This window comes from Barbus barbus (assembly GCF_936440315.1).
Source record: "Barbus barbus genome assembly, chromosome: 45".
In the NCBI taxonomy this organism is placed as follows: Eukaryota; Metazoa; Chordata; class Actinopteri; order Cypriniformes; family Cyprinidae; genus Barbus; species Barbus barbus.
Window position 1 is genome coordinate 24,482,615 of NC_136723.1, and position 16,880 is coordinate 24,499,494.

At 38.5% G+C, this 16,880-nt stretch overlaps 1 protein-coding gene across 1 annotated transcript; it reads left to right on the forward strand.

Annotated features, from left to right (window-relative positions):
* Window positions 1-429: 429 nt before the first annotated feature.
* LOC306864421 (transforming growth factor beta activator LRRC32-like) lies at window positions 430-8,231 on the forward strand. Its single transcript, XM_079408431.1, has 3 exons — window positions 430-523; window positions 1,656-1,746; window positions 4,376-8,231. The coding sequence occupies exons 2-3, from the start codon at window positions 1,660-1,662 to the stop codon at window positions 6,287-6,289; spliced, it is 2,001 nt and encodes a 666-aa protein (XP_079264557.1). The 5' UTR covers window positions 430-523; window positions 1,656-1,659; the 3' UTR covers window positions 6,290-8,231.
* The last annotated feature ends 8,649 nt before the right edge of the window (window positions 8,232-16,880 follow it).

The following is a 16,880-nucleotide window of genomic DNA, read 5'->3' on the forward strand; positions in this document are numbered from 1 at the left end:
GTCATTATACAAATGTGTGTCCTCATATGTCACAAAAACGCGCGCACACACACTGAATTTTAAATTGTTCATAGAATTCTAGAATTCACAGAATTGATTTGTTCCATTTTATTTAATTATATATACATGCATGTATTTATTTATTAAATTCTTAAGTTATTTTTTTAAAATACATATCTGTTCTAGATTCAACAAACACTATGCTTTGGGAATACATTGTAACAATTGTCATGCCAATAAAGCACATACTGAATTGAATTGAAAGAGAGAGAGAGAGAGAGAGAGAGAGAGTTAAATAGCAAGAGAAAGAAAGACACAGAGCGACAGAGAGAGAAAGAGACACACTCTTTGAGAGAGAGAGAGCGGGAGGGAGGAGAGTGAGAGGGAGGTCCGATCCCATACAAGGCTTGAGCACAGAAGGAAAAAACAAGAGTATTTGCAGGATATTCTCACAGGATGTGTGGCAGAGCGAGTGAGACGGAGGAGAGCAGCATGAACAGCAGCGGAGCAGCACACTACTGAGGTGACACTACACCTGAGACACACCTACACTTCACTGCAATCACAACACTCTCATGTTTCACATGTTTGCTGTTCTGATTCACTGCAAAAAATGATTGTTTTTTTGTCTTGTTTTCTAGTATAAACGTCTAAACATTATTGAATCAAGATGCATTTATTGTACAAGTAAAATTATTTAGATATTGTCTTGTTTTCGGTAAAAAAAAATTTTTTTTTTTAAAGTTTTCCCTTAAAACAAGCAAAAATATCTGCCAATGGTGCAAGAAAAATAATTTTGTTTACCCTTTGAATTAAGATAATTTCTTACTCCACTGGCAGATATTTTTGCTTGTTTTAAGAAAAAAGCACTTTATTTCGATAGTCCACTTTAGCCATTCTACTAACAGTAAGTTACTTTGTAACTACATGTCAACTAGCAGTCATTAGAGTATTAGTAGACTGTATCTGCTAACACTTTATTTTGATGGGTCCACAACATACAACATACTGAGTATTAGAAACTTTGCAAGTATATGTCAATTTATTCTACTAACCCTAAACCTACCCTAACAGTCTACTGTGAGAATTAGTTGACATGTAGTTACAAAGTTACTTATAGTTCGTAGAATGTCTAAAGTGGACTATCAAAATAAAGTGTAACCAATGTATTTTTTAGAAGACAAGACTTAATATCTTAAATCATTTTACTTGTCAAGTAAATGCATCTTAATTCAAGAATGATTAGATATTTTATTAGAAAACAAGACAAAAATACTAAGTAAGATAATTTTTTTGCAGTGTGAGGTTTATGGGTTTCCTTTGATTGGCACAGGATGAGTAATGGCAGAGGGTTAATTTCTGCTGAAACATCACCCGCTGATATATATTTAACACATAATGTGGAAATGGAGATTAACCTTTCATATTTCTGCTGTGCTCGTCACGTGTGGGCGTTTCTGTTCATGTCAAATATCAAACGCAGAAACCAGACCCAGACAGGAGTGACACATCTGTTGACATCGAGAAAGAGTCAATGTTCCACTTTATCAGACATCACTGGAGTTAAAAACAGAAGCTGTGATGTGAGCGCCTGCGGAGTGACATCATGTTCATGCAATTCATCCTCATTCGCTCGCTCTTCTGTGTCTCTGCAGCATCATGGGAAGCGGTCTCTGGATACTGATGCTCGTGGTGAACCAGGTCTCGCCGTACAGACATCCAGCAGAGCCTTTAGCCTGTCAAGTGGTGAGTTACAGCATCTCCAGGTCTGATTAGCTTGATCTTCAACAGAGTGAACAGTCTACCGATGATTTTCTTCCTTTTTTGAGAGTCAAAAGATTGAAAACAGATTCCAAGCCTCAGTTTCTTGAGCTAAATTGTCTTTAAATATAGGAAAGAGGGGAGACATGCACACAAAATCTGTTTCTTCTAGAATTTCAGATGCTCAAATTGGCAAAATAAGTTTTGAAATGTGACCCTGGACCACAAAAATGGATCATAAGGGTCCATTTTTTAAGCTTTCCATTGATGTATGGTTTGTTAGGATCAGACAATATTTGACTGAGATACAACTATTAGAAAATTTGGAATCTGAGGGTGCAAAAAAATTTAAATATTGAGAAAATCGCCTTTAAGAAAAATCTTCTTGACATCCATGAAAGTAGGGCCTTTGCAACTCATGAAGACTCAACACCAGCTACAAAGCAATATTTAAAAAGTCCATATAGAAAAAAATAAAAAAAAAACAATCATTAACTTAACATATGCAGATCAAGTAAAAATAATAATAAGATCAAGCAGATCAAATGCACATGAGAACATGAAGAAAAACAAAACTTACAAGAGGAAACAGAGTTTCTCTATCAGGACCCCAATGAATGCATAGGTGCTAGGGCAAAACTACTCTACTACCTGGTTAAATTCCTTGGGGTCTCAGGTTTCTATCGCCCCCTAGTTGAGAGTAGAAAAAGACTAGTAACAGCTGTTACAAACTTAACATTACAAAAACCAAATGCACCCACATCTAGAGAACCATATTAGGCAGAAACATCCTCCCAGTGCATCCGATTATGAGCCTAAGACTAAACCATAGCGTCTGATAAGATGAGCTGATCAGAGTAGGTTAGTGAGTTCAGGATGACTGTGTTTAGGGCAGGAAACCTCCACTGACCGTGTGATTGGACACCAGTGACACAACTAATGAACGCAGAGGAAGTTTGTGTAAGATTAAATACATCAGCGCTTCATTATGTCTCCATCCTCTTTCCGAACCCTGGCGGAAATGAAGGGTCAGTCCCAGAGACGAGGGAAAATCCTGAAACACCATCCCTGAACCACAGCTATCTAGAGAGCATAAATAAAGTGTAGATGGAGCACAGACAGTGTAAACCGAGAGCTGCTTTAAGTCATACGTCACGCTAAACGCTGTGCGGTCCATTGTGTTGAAATCTTCCAGGAAACAGCTGTGTGATGTCATGAGTGTACACTACCAGTCAAACGTTTTTGAACAGTAAGATTTTTCATGTTTTTTAAAGAAGTCTCTTCTGCTCACCAAGCCTGCATTTATTTGATCAAAAATAGTCAAATTGTTTTTATTTTATTTTATTGTTATTATTTTAAATAACTGCTTTCTATTTTGAATACTGCTTTCTGTTTTCATCATCATAATAATAATAAAAAACATTTTTAAGCAGCACATCTAACTATTAGAATGATTTCTGAAGGATCATGTGAGTGAAGTATCGATGCTAAAAATTCAGCTTTGAAATAACAGGAGTATACAGCATTTTAAAATATATTCAAACAGAAAGCAGTTATTTTAAATAGTAAAAATCTTTTAAAATGCTACTGTTTTTGCTGTATTTTGAATCAAATAAATGCAGGCTTGGAGAACAGAAGAGACGTCTTTTAAAAAAAAACATCAATCTTACTGTTTAAAAACATTTGACTGGAAGTTGTACGTCAGAATCACTTGCGCACTGCAAAACATTATTTTCTTAGTATTTTTGTCTTGTTTTCTAGAATAAATATCTAAACATTCTTGAATCAAGATGCATTTACTTGACAAGTAAAATGATTTAAGATATTAAGTCTTGTTTTGCTTAAATCAAACAAAAATATCTGCCAATGGGGTAAGAAAAATAACCTTAATTCAAAAGCTAAATAAGATTATTTTTCTTGCACTATTGGCAGATATTTTTGCTTGTTTTAAGGAATCTTTTTTACAGAAAACAAGACGTAATATCTCAAGTAGTGGTCGACCGATATTGTTTTTTTGACAGCCGATGCCGATATCTTGGAAAGCCGGATGGCTGATGGTCGATATAAAGGGATATAATTTTATTTATTGTAATTAATATTTAAGAATTTTTTTTTTTTAAATAGATTAAAAAATACATTTGTAAAATAAACAAACAAATATTTAATAAAAATATAATTCAAAAAGGAAGTAAACACTGTAGCCAACAGAGCACTCAGTATTCTGGGAAGTTTGTGTGCATTGCGAATCATAGGTAACACTCATTTAACATAAAGCACACAGTGAAAATTGCATGAATATGACTAATTTGAAATCACGAGTTTAATGTTTAAAGCATTCAATTCGCACGGACCAACCGTCACACAAAGCACGTGCAATCATACAGAAAACAGAAAAACTTACTAGCCAATGCCGATATTTGAAAAATGCCAAATACTGGCCGATATATCGCCAAAGCCACTAATCTTAAGTCATTTTACTTGTACAATAAATTAATCTTGATTCAAGAATTTTTAGATATTTATATTAGAAAACAAGGCAACAATACTAAGTAAGAGAATAATTTTTTGCAGTGTGGTTAATACTGTTGCCTAATAGCACTCATTCTCATTTAAGGTCCACGAGGATGTCGACTGCAGCGGTCTGAACCTCAGAAGGGTCCCGGCACGATTGCCGGCCTCCATCCACCTCCTCGATCTGTCTCGAAACCTCCTGCAGAACCTCACAGACCAGGAGCTTCCAGCGCTCTCCGACATCCAGCATCTTAACCTCCACGCCAACAAGATCCAGTTCATCCAGCCAGGCCTGTTCCAGGACACAAGCCGTTTGGAGGTGCTGGACCTGTCTGGAAACTTGCTGGACCTTCACGCGGCTCTGAAAACCCACGTCGGGCCGCTCAAATCCGTGCAGCATCTGGATTTGTCCGGAAACGGTCTGTTCACGGATATGAGCGATTATTTCCTGAGTGATGCCCCGGTCCTCACCAACCTCTCTTTAAACGGGAACAGCATTACTAAAATAAGCAGGCACACATTCAACGGATCTCAGGCTCTAACAAGCATCGACCTGCACAATAACGTCATCATAGAAATCGAAGAAGGTGCTTTCGAGTCCCTCACGGGGCTCTCAGAACTCGATCTGTCGGTGAACTCCATTTCATGCATTACGGACTTCAACCTCGTTCAGCTCAAAACTCTAAACTTGAGCAAAAACAGCTTGACTAATTTCCAGACCGTTGATTCGGATCTGGAATTCGAGCTTCTATATTTGGACCTGAGGGAAAATAAAATACTCTACTTCCCCATGCTTCCCCAGAGGAACAAACTCATGTACCTGGACCTGTCCAGAAACCTCTTGAGAAGCGTGAACTGCTCCGGTCCGCTAGAAGAGCTGGAGAACCTAAAGGCCAGCGGGTATCTATTCACTGACCATGACAAACCCCTTTGCCTTTGCGTCAATCAGAGGCACCAGGATCTTCGCAGGCTGCTCTACTTGGACTTGAGCTACAACCATCTCAAAGCCATTCCGTCCTTGTTCTTCAGCAGCATGGTTTCTCTGGAGAGCCTAAACATTAGCAATAACTGTTTAGAGAGCTTCAGTGTGGATTCAGAAGGCCATCTGAACTCGTTGAAAACCTTGGACATCAGCTACAACAATTTGCAGAACTTGTCCTTCGGTGAAAACACGCTGGCTGCGTTGGAAGTCTTGCACCTTCAGGGAAATGCTATGAGCACACTAGACGCCGGGATTTTCTCAAGGCTTCCCAACATACGAAGCCTTCACCTTCAGCAAAACCTGTTTAGCATCTGTCCTTCTCTCAAGGGTCCAATGCACGACTGCATCCGACTGTCCTCTATCCCGACCCTAAGCTATCTTTACCTCTCGGAAAACAGTCTTGCATCGGTTCCACCAGGCGCATTTCGCGGAAGCCCACTGCTTATTCTAGACCTTTCTCATAATTCCGACATGGGCTTGGGCCCGTACTCTCTCTCAGGTTTGGAGACGACCCTCGCCCATCTTTCTCTAAGAGGAAACCAGCTCCAAACCCTAGCCGTCGACTTCACCTTCTTCCGTAAACTCAAGTTTTTGGATCTGTCAGTGAACCGACTCACGAGCGTCTCTCTATGGAGCGGAGATTCTTCTGTGGAGTCTTTGAACCTGCAAAATAACAGTTTGGTAACGCTTGCATCCGACACGGTTTTTGCTCTGCAGAAATCGCTCCGGACTTTATATGTAGGCTCAAACCCCTTGAGCTGCTGCGGAAACCCGTACCTCCTCAGGTTGCTTCTGCAGGACAGACTGAATGTGCCGGATATCGCCGCTGTGACCTGCTGGTTCACAAGAGACTCAGAGAGCGTTGAGATCAGCGTGAGCGCCGTGCAATCGGAGCACTGCGATTCGGTGGACGGGAAAGTGTTGTGGATCAGCGTGATCGTCGTGCTCGCGCTCGGACTGACGCTGGTGTTGGTGGTCGCCTTAAAACTCTGTCACTCGAAAACGCAGGAATTCAAAAGAGGCATCAAAGCTTGAGTCAAAAGAAGGAAAAGAAACCAAAGCGTTCTCACCTGACTGTGGTGCCGCATGCATGAAAGCTGGGTTTCAGTATGTGATGCGTGGGTGGATCTGGAACAAGTTCAGTGTCAAATCCTGATCATCATCCTTTGCATTCACATCAGTCGTGACATTTGCTATTTAAACAGAAATGCATGCAATATTCACAGAATAAACTTTCATGGGCAAAGCAGGACGTGCTCTTGCATTTGAGACCAGCCAGATGCAAGAACACGTCCTGAGCGAGACTGCACAAATGATCCCAAACTAAGTGCTAATCTTCTGCAATAACACTACACTTTCTGATGCACGCACTTTATCGATTGTGATTGTGAATATGGGAAATGTATATGCGTAATGTGAAAACTGCATCAAGTTGCGAACAGATGCAAGATTGACTGAAGAGGGGTGTAGAGTGAGACGTGATTGTAGGAGTGTGTTTTCAATATGTGACCCTGGAGCACAAAAGCAGTCATGAGTAGCACAGGTAAATTTGTAACAACAGCCAACAATACATTGTATGGGTCAAAATTATACATTTTTCTTTTAAGCCAAAAATCATTGGGATATTAAGTAAAGATAATGTTCCATGACGATATTTAGTAAATTTACTACTGCAAATATATCAAAACTTAATTTTTGGTTAGTAATATGCATTGCTAAGAACTTAATTTGGACAAATTTAAAGGTGCGTTAGACTAGCGTTAGATTTTAGTTGTATCTCAGCCAAATATTGTCCTATCCTAACAAACCATATATCAATGGAAAGCTTATTTATTCAGCTTTGATGATGTGTAATTCTCAATTTCAAAATAATTGACCCTTATGACTGGTTTTGTGGTCCAGGGTCACATACGTGTATGTTGTGCATTAGCCGAAGGAATTTCATCAGCCGGAGGAAGTGTTTTTACTGGAACACCTGCAGCAGAGTGTCTCTCAGCGTCGCTTTCCTGTTGTTGAGCTCAGTTTCCTATCGGTGAAAGCTGCATTGCATTCGCTGTGATGATTTATTCATTCTGTCTCTCTCAGTGACACCGAGTTGGGCTGGACTGGTGATCAGGTTCAGCTTCGCTCTGAACACACACATATAAACACACACCGGCTGTGATATTTGTTTGGTCAGTCGGGTCTTTTTTTAGATATTTCCAGTCCAGAGCTGAAATAAGCTTGACCCTGGAGTCTATATCAGGCGTGGATAAAGATAGACAGGAAATCCTTGTTGAGGGAAGCGCACATCATCACCGCAGATATTAATAGAGGTTTGTTTCAGAGCTGTTGACGTGCTTATGACAGCAGCTTCCTCCTGTCTGTCTGAGTCACGGCCACACCCCCTTCTGCTTTCCAGCTACACATGACAAAACCCGCAGAAACCACACACACACACACACGTTATGTATGAGCAGCCACTACACACCAGCAGGGGCGCCGCTACAGGGCCCGGGCCGAAATGCAGGGCTCTAGCGTTCCCCTCGGTAGAAATCACATTTCCCTCTCGGGCCCCCCCCCCCATCGTCGGGCCCTTAGATTCGTCCTAACCCCCACACCCCCCCACCCCCCCTTACGACACCCCTGCACACCAGTGCTATATGAAGGAACTATTACCACAATGTTTGCATAATGAACTACTGTGTAAATCTATTTATGAAGTATTTTCCTAAATAAAACGTCTCTGTTATGTGCTGTTTGTTCACTGTTCCTCCACAACAATGTTTTAGGATAAAGTCATCATAAAATACATTATTCCTAAATTACACTTTATTTCCATAGTCCACTATTTACTAAAAACTTTGCAACTACATGTCAACTAACTCTTGAGTATTAGTAGACTTAGATAATGTTTAGGTTAGGGTTAGTAGAATAAGTTAACTTGTTAGGATACTTATATCTTGAGGGCAGGGTCATAAGTAAAAACTGAAATCACAAAAAAAGGAAAAACATATATATATATATATATATATATAAAGAAAAAAACTAAAACTAATAAAAATTACAAAACCACACCACACAGTAAAATTACTAAAACTTTAAATAAAATGAGCATGAAAGCAGAAAATGTGAAAATAAAATCTACTACAAAATATTAACAAAAACGTATTCCGGTGAAACAAAATATTAAAACAAAATATTATTCCGGTGTTACTGGTTGAGGACCCTCAAAATAAAGTGTTAGCAGATATAAACCAAATGAATACTCTAATGACTGCTAGTTGACATGTAGTTGCATAGTTACTCATAATCTGTAAAATCTCTTAAGAAGACTATCTAAATAAAGTGTTACCAATTCTAAAGTGATTTCCTTGATGACCTGAAAAGGAAATAGTTCATCTCTAAAATGACTTTTCCTCTGACATCACTCTTATGTTTCTGGATAATAGCAGACAATAGTCATTGTTTTAGGAAACACACACGTGGTTGATGTCTCACACCCACTTTTCACACTGCAAAAAATTATTTTCTTATTTAGTATTTTTGTATTGTTTATAAGCAAAAATATCTGCCAATGGGGTAAGAAAATCTTAACCTTAATTCAAAATCTAAACGATGATTTTTCTTGCCCTGTTGGCAGATATTTTTGCTTGGGTCCCATTTTATATTAAGTGGCCTTAACTAATATTTACTTACATCAAAATACAAGCACAATGTACTTATTCATGCAAACACAAACACCATCACCATAAACTTTCATTAAACAACAGAAGATGTAACATAAAGCCCAAATGTAATAACTGATAACAAAAACTATTAAAACAACATGATTGTCTAATTACAGTTAAAATAAATTAAAATGACATGAAATGTCTGGTTAGATCTTTTACAGTTTTACAGGAACTTACTGTTAACCTATTAACAGTTTTTTCAGAAGCATTTTTACAAACTTTTACAGTTAAAATGACGTATTTTTTACAGTGTAGGGTTAAGAGTGGGTTAAGGTGTAAGGGATAGGTCAACAGTGTAATTACAAATATAATTACAGATGTAATTACATGCAGGAATTAAAAAAAATAAAAAAGTACAATGTAAAAACATAAGTGCATTGTACTAAATGATTAATTGAAATGTAATTACATAGTAGTTAAGGACACTTAATATAAAGGGACATTTGCTTGTTTTAAGGAAAAACTAACAAAATTTTTATTTTTATTTTTTAGAAAACAAGACTTTATATTTTAAATCATTTTAATTGTACAGTAAATTCATCTTGATTCAAGAATGTTTAGATATTTATACTAGAAAACAAGACAAAAATACTAAGCATAGGAGAATAATTTTTGCAGTGCAGCATTCACTCAATCCCAGCGGATGCAATCAGCTACTCGAGCCTACAGCGCTTGTGCTTCATATGAGCAGTCCTGCAGTGATAAATCAGTTATGAGGTGATTAAACAGCATGGATGATCAGAGAAATGGATATTGGGGCAGTCGTGGCCTAATGGATATTGAGTTGGACTTGTAACCTGAAGGTCGAGGGTTCGAGTCTCGGGCCGGCAGGAATTGTAGGTGGGGGGAGTGCATAACCAACACTCTCTCCACCCTCAATACCACGACTGAGGTGCCCTTGAGCAAGACACCGAACCCCCAACTGCTCCTCGGGCGCCGCAGCATTGGCTGCCCACTGCTCCGGGTGCATGTTCACTACTGTGTGTACACTTGGATGGATTAAATGCAGAGCACATATTACAAGTATGGGTCACCATACTTGGCCACACACCACTTCCCATCCCTTTCCCTTCCTTTCAGTTCTGAGTGTGGGCTGGCAGAGCGACTCCAGCACAATGCCCATCAGGCCTGTCCAAACAGGACGTAGCGCTACAGGAAATGCGCAGCACAAATATGGAACACCAAGTTCTCAAAGAGCTGCTGTTTGTTTGGCTGCGGTTCCCCACTGTTTTCAGCTCTTAAAGGGCTCATTTATGTCATCTTTCAAATTATATGATCAGTTTATTACACCACCCTGCTGCACACTACAAAAAATTATTTTCTTAATTAGTGTTTTTGACTTGTTTTGTAGTATAAATATCTAAACGGTCTTGAAGTAAAATGATTTAAGATATTAAGTCTTGTTTTCTAAAAAAAAAAAAAAAAAAAAAAAAATTTTTTTTTTTTTAAATTAGTTTTTACTTGAAACAAGCAAAAATATCTGCCAATGGGGTAAGAAAAATAATTTTAATTCAAAGGCAAAACAAGATGGGTTTTCTTGCCCCATTGGTATATTTTAGCTTGTTTTAAGCAAAATCTAACAAAATTTTTAATTCATCTTGATTCAAGAATTTTTATATATTTATATTAGACAACAACACAAAAAGTAAGACAATTATTTTTTGCATTGCAAATGTGCTGGATGAAACCAAAGCTTGTTTCTGACTAATTTTGAGCTGCTGATTGCAAGTCACACTTTATTACAAAATATGATGCATTTTGTAGCATGTATGCCTTTGTGCGCATTTGTGTGGTGAAGAAGTCTTGTATCCTCTCTAAATCAGCAGAAAAACACTATTCCTGTCTGAATCTGAGACCATTTGATCAATTCTCAGCCCATTTTCACACGTGCTGCCTGATTTCAAGGTTAAAATGATGACAGAAGAAAATGTACTTTAACAGCATCCAAACAGCCTCAGAAAATCACAATTTCATGAACACTGTAAAAAATTATGGCTTATTATGATTAAAAATAAGTGATAATGTGTTGTTTCAACATTTAAAAAAAAAAAAAGAGTACGTTTTAAGCTTCATCAAATTGGGGTTTTATTTTTCATTGAGATGCAGGGCTGTGTAATATCCCTTTCTCTCTGAGGTCATAATTTGGTTTTTCTAGACTATTTTTCACCAGACAGGTATTTTTTGCTTCAAGTCTTTGATGTAAACGCCTCTTCACGTATGGAATGAGTAACAGGGTTTTCTGTCTGCTTCAGTGCAGTTTAAATCTGCTCTACCTTCAATAAGAGCCTTGTCATGGTGACATATTCATCAAACATTTGCCGTTTCAACGCTTCAGGAATAATAGCATCGATCACACTTCCTCCTCATGACCTCACAGTAAATGATGTCATGTGATGCTGATGTCACAGGTCAACTCTTCTTTCCTTGTTTTGATCGTTACTGCTCGTTTGCACAGCACAATGAAGCCGTTGATCTGTGAAGATCAAGGAGAAGGTGATTCCTCCTGACCTGACGGCGGTAAACCATCATGAGTTTCTGAGCTCTTTCATTCTATATCAGGTTCTGTTTGTGCACAAGCTGAAGACTGGCAATTATGCTTTATAATAGCAGTGGCATTATTTATACAATTACTGTAAATGCTGTCTTTATGATGTGTAGGACGTTCTTGTTTTCACATGAACGTGTAATTACCAGAAACGAGATGAGAATCACGTGTTTGAAGAGAGGCTTTGTTTTCTGTGGAATCTCTGAGACAATAGCCGCGTTCATCATCTTCATCTTCATCATCAGGCTGAAGAATGAGGAAAACTGTCAGAACCTTCCCTCTTGCCTGAAGTCAATAATTACCAGTTTGTCTTGTTCAGGTGCTTTGATGTGAGACAGAACAGAAATGATTAAAGCCTGAAAATATTCAACCAATATCCAGTGGATTTTGAATAAAATGTATCATCTCATTCGTTGACAGCCATATAAACGTAACTTGCACTATTGGACGGCAAAAACATGATTTTCTTACTTAGTATTTTTGACTTGTTTTCTAGTATAAATATCTAAACATTCTTGAATCAAGATACATTTACAAGCAAAATATCTTACAATGGGTAAGAAAAATCATCTTAATTCAAAGGCTTGTTTTAAAGGTGCCATAGAATGCATTGATACAATATTTTAAATTGTTCTCTGATATCTACATGGCGTAGGTAAGGGCATTTAAAACCCAAGATCACTTTTTACGTTCACTTTCACTTTCGAGATTCGCGATCGCATGAACTCTGTTTATATTATGGAGTGGCAGTACTTACCACACATTTTACAAGATCAGATGCTTGTCAGTGGTGCTCAGGATCTGTAAATCATTCGCCATCATCCTCATCTCTCCTTACTCTGTTTATGTGGTAAGTGAAATCTTATGTACTGTAATGTAACAGGCTACCCCTGGCAAGGAGCTAACCATGTCCCTTTAGTGGCTCGCCTTATTTTATTAGAGCGTTATTTGCTTTCCGTGTCTTTCTGAATACAGACACCAACCCATCCCTGCACTTCACATCCCCTGCACAGCCTGGAACATAACATTTATTTACATGATCTGCCATTTTTGTTGTTGTCCGTGCTTATTTATTTACAATACCTGCAGAACTTCTGATGATTCGGCTGTGTAGGTTCGGCTGGCCTAGAACATGGGCGGGTTTATGCAAATGTTGGGGGCGTAACTATTAGTGATCCTGACTGTTACATCACAGTCGGCGTTATGTTCTGATTCGCCGATTTTTCAGTGGTCTTTTTTATTCACGAGGGAGGAAACTATGGTGTTTGAGGCTCACTGTATGTCATTTCCATGAACAGAACACTTATTATTCAACTATGCCAAGATAAATACAGTTCTCCATTCTATGGCACCTTTAAGGAAAAACGATTTTTGCAATGCTTCATGGGATTGCAGTTCTTTCACTCATGAAAGTCATTATGTTCACAGACTTTGACGTTTTGGTTGTTCAAATCAGAGTTTGTAATGTGATTCTCCTCGTAGCTGGTTGGTTTGGTTCACGCATTGTATCCTCTTAAAAATAAAGGTGCTTAACGATGCCATAGAAGAACCTTTTTGTCTAAATGGTTCATAAAGAACCTTTAACATCTGAAGAACCTTTCTGTTTCAAAAAAGCTTTGTTGTGGTGAAAGAAGGTTCTTCAGATTATAAAAAGGTAAGAAAGAGATGGTTCTTTAAAGTACCTTTGACAATGTTTCTTCCATGGGATCGCTGTGAAGAACCTTTTAAGAAATATTATTTTTAAGAGTGTAACTCTTTAATGAAGACTTATTAAAATCCCTGTGGGAAAAATTAATGAGAAAAATACTTCTGGAACAAAATCTGCTGAAAAAAAAAATGCAGTGATACTCTCAATTAGTAAAGTCATATTAACAAATGATTTGAAATCTGTTATTCAAATGTGAGTTTGGGAAGTTTTTGAGACATTTGTATTTCCCCACTGAAGTAGAGAGGAGTTGTGCTGTATGTCTGTATTCAGAAAAACCGTAGGTGAAAAGTCACCTGGATGAGCGACTGCTTTTACTGTCCCAACAATACCAACAATATGCATGCTATATAGAGCATGCTTTTTGATACGGCTGTCAAGTAAGCTTCAAAGCAAATGTAGTTCTCTTGAGCGCTTCTCATTGAGCGTTTGAGTCACTCCAGCTTCCATTCTGATCATCAGCCTATGAAGACAAAACACAACCGATCACTGAAGTACTGAACAGACCAGTGTGTGTGTGTGTACTGTGTACTAACACTGCAAGAACTAATGTTCTTCCTCTATTTCTGTCTTGTTTTCCAGTACAAATATCTAAACACTTAAATCAAGACACATTTACTGGAGAAACAAAATGACAAGATATCAAGTACTGCTCTCTTAAAAACGCATCAACATTAAGTAGGCTTATGCTTTAAAAAAAAAAAAAACCTCTGGTGTCAGAAAAATAAACTTGGTTATTTTTCTGACCACATTAGCAAATTGTCTATAAAAATTTTAGGAATTTTTTTTTAGGAAATATCCTCAGTCATTTTGGTTTTCCAGTAAATGTATCTTGATTTAAAAACATTTAGATATTTGTATTGGAAAAAAAGACAAAAATCCAGGCAAACATCATTTCTTGCAATGAAAACAATTAAAAACATAAAAATGGAGAACTTCCTGAAAAGGAGGTTTTGGGAGGATTTGTCATGTTTAACTCACTTTTGAGTATTTGACTCTGTATGGTACAAGCACACAGAACATGATGACAGCAGCATTACTAACAGCATTTCTTCTGCGTTGAAGTGAATTCAAAGGAATTCTGAGTGAAATGAGCAGCAGATGGAAACAGTCTGGAGCGCAGACAGACCAAACAAATCAGTCCCAGCCCATCTCACAGGATCTAAACAAATCATTCCACTCGTGTTTGTTTGCCCGCTGGACTGACTTTACACCGCCCACCCGCCGGACCGTCCTGATCACTGTCTGGATCTCTCTCTCTCTCTCTCAAACACACTTGTTTTGTGAATTGTAGGGACTTTCAATAGGCGTAATGGTTTTTATACTGTACAAACTGTATTTTCTATTGCCCTACACCAACCCTACACCTAAACCTACCCCTTACAGGAAACTTTGCTATATATGTCAGAGGTCGCACGCCTCTGGAGCAACTAGGGGTTAAGTGTCTTGCTCAGGGACACATTGGTGTCTCACAGTGGATTCGAACCCGGGTCTCTCACACCAAAGGCATGTGTCTTATCCACTGCGCCATCACCACCCCTGGTTCTGTAAAATGACTTAAGACATTAAACATTTTGTAATCTATAAGCGTTTTGAAAAATGGGGACATGGGGAAATGTCCTCATAAATCACCTTGGGGAAGTCGTGGCCTAATGGTTAGAGAGTCGGACTCGTAATCCAAAGGTTGTGGGTTCGAGTCTCGGGCCGGCAGGGATTGTAGGTGGGGGGAGTGAATGTCCAGCGCTCTCTCCATCCTCAATACCACGACTGAGGTGCCCTTGAGCAAGGCACCGAACCCCCAACTGCTCCCCGGGCGCTGCAGCATAAATGGCTGCCCACTGCTCCGGGTGTGTGTTCACGGTGTGTGTGTGTTCACTGCTGTGTGTGTGTGTGTGTGTGTGTGTTCACTGCGTGCACAATGGATGGGTTAAATGCAGAGCACGAATTCCGAGTATGGGTCACCATACTTGGCTGAATGTCACTTCACTTCACTTCACTTCTCCTTGTAATACCTGTCATACCTGTGTCATTATACAAATTTATGTCAAAAATGCACAAAAATGCACACACTCACACTCACACTCACACACACACACACACAGTCATGCCTGACCAAGATCCGTGTTGAATCTGAGGCCTGCACTTAAAAAAAAATTTATTCTTTTACTTAGTATTTTTGTTTTCTAGTATAAATAAAGATGAATCTGCTGTACAAGTAAAATGACTTAAGACATTAAACATTTTGTAATCTTGTTTTAGATTACATTTAATTGTTTAGCCTTTGAATTAAGAGTTTTAAGCAAAAACTAACAAAATTCTGAGAATTGTTTTTAGAAAACAAGACAGTTTAATATCTTAAATCAGTTTACTTACTGTAAATGTCAAGTAAATGCATCTTGATTCAAGAATGTTTAGATATTTATACTAGAAAACAAGACAAAAACACTAAGTGAGAAAATGATTTTTTTGCCGTGTGAATGCAGATTCTGCTGGATCACGTGGTTCTCTGCTGCTTTGTCACGTTAAAGGAAACACGGTAAGCAGATGAGCAGATATCTGAGCCGGATAATTAAAGCAGAATGAAAAGAGCGAGAGTTCAGCGAGTCTTTCATAGTCGCCCAGAAGCCAACAAACACGCTTCACACACAAGCGCATCAGAGACGCTCCTCGCGGCAGCTTTTTCCAGGATTTCACTCCTTTGTGCTTCTGCTTCACCCTGCAGACCTGAAACTGGAATTCTGTAAACATGAACAAAGAGCTGTGCTCGGCTTACTGAACACCCATCCACTTATATAAGCTCGACCCGCAGCTGCCGCCGCTCTCACACAGGCTTGTTGTTGTGTTTGTGTTTGTTTCCAGTCGTCAAGTGTTTTTGAGAAGCTGAGCTTTGTGGGAATGGATCGGATCGGATTCAGTCTGATCTATTCCTGCGCCAACATACGTATATCAGTCAAGAACGGTTTGGATGCTGATGAAGGTGATTGAGCCGTTCGTTCATGTGGTTTTGATGAAACCTCAGGTGTGTTCCAGAAAGTACCTCGGCTTTTACTGTCATTTGGAGCTCAATTTCATACAGGGACATCCGAGTCCGGGTTTTCAGTCTTTCCCGTTCGCTGATCCCTGGAGAGAGAAAACAGAGTAGGAGGAAATCAATCACATACAACACATCCCTATTAACCCTGAAACACACACACACACACATAAGCAGAGTTGTCCCCAATAGGGGTGTAGAAAACACCTAATATTCAGTAATATTACTGATTTGATAAGCACAAAATCTGAAATGAATTGATCTGAATAATGACACTATTGTGTTCTGTAGAGCTGCTTTGTAGCTTGTAGCATAATTGATTAATTTTGCAACATTAACACTATTATTTTTTGTTTATCATAGTGAAGCTGCTTTGAAACAATCTATGGAAGCTTCACAGAGTTCATATCTCATAATTCTGAGTTTATATCTCGCTTTTTTCTCCTCTGACTTTTTACTTTCAATTCTGAGTTTATCTCATAATTCTAAATTTATCTCTCAATTCTGAGTGTATATCTTGCATTTCTCAGTTTATATCTCATAATTCTGAGTTTACATCTCATAATTACCCATTTATATCTCATAATTACCATTATGAGATTATATTGCATAATTATGAGTTTATCGGATAA

Bases quoted from the DNA above. Each gene is read 5' to 3' on its own strand.
- LOC306864421 (XM_079408431.1), top strand. From the start codon at position 1,660: ATGGGAAGCGGTCTCTGGATACTGATGCTCGTGGTGAACCAGGTCTCG. The intron at 1,747-4,375 runs GTGAGTTACAGC...TTCTCATTTAAG, and splicing joins AGCCTTTAGCCTGTCAAGTG to GTCCACGAGGATGTCGACTG.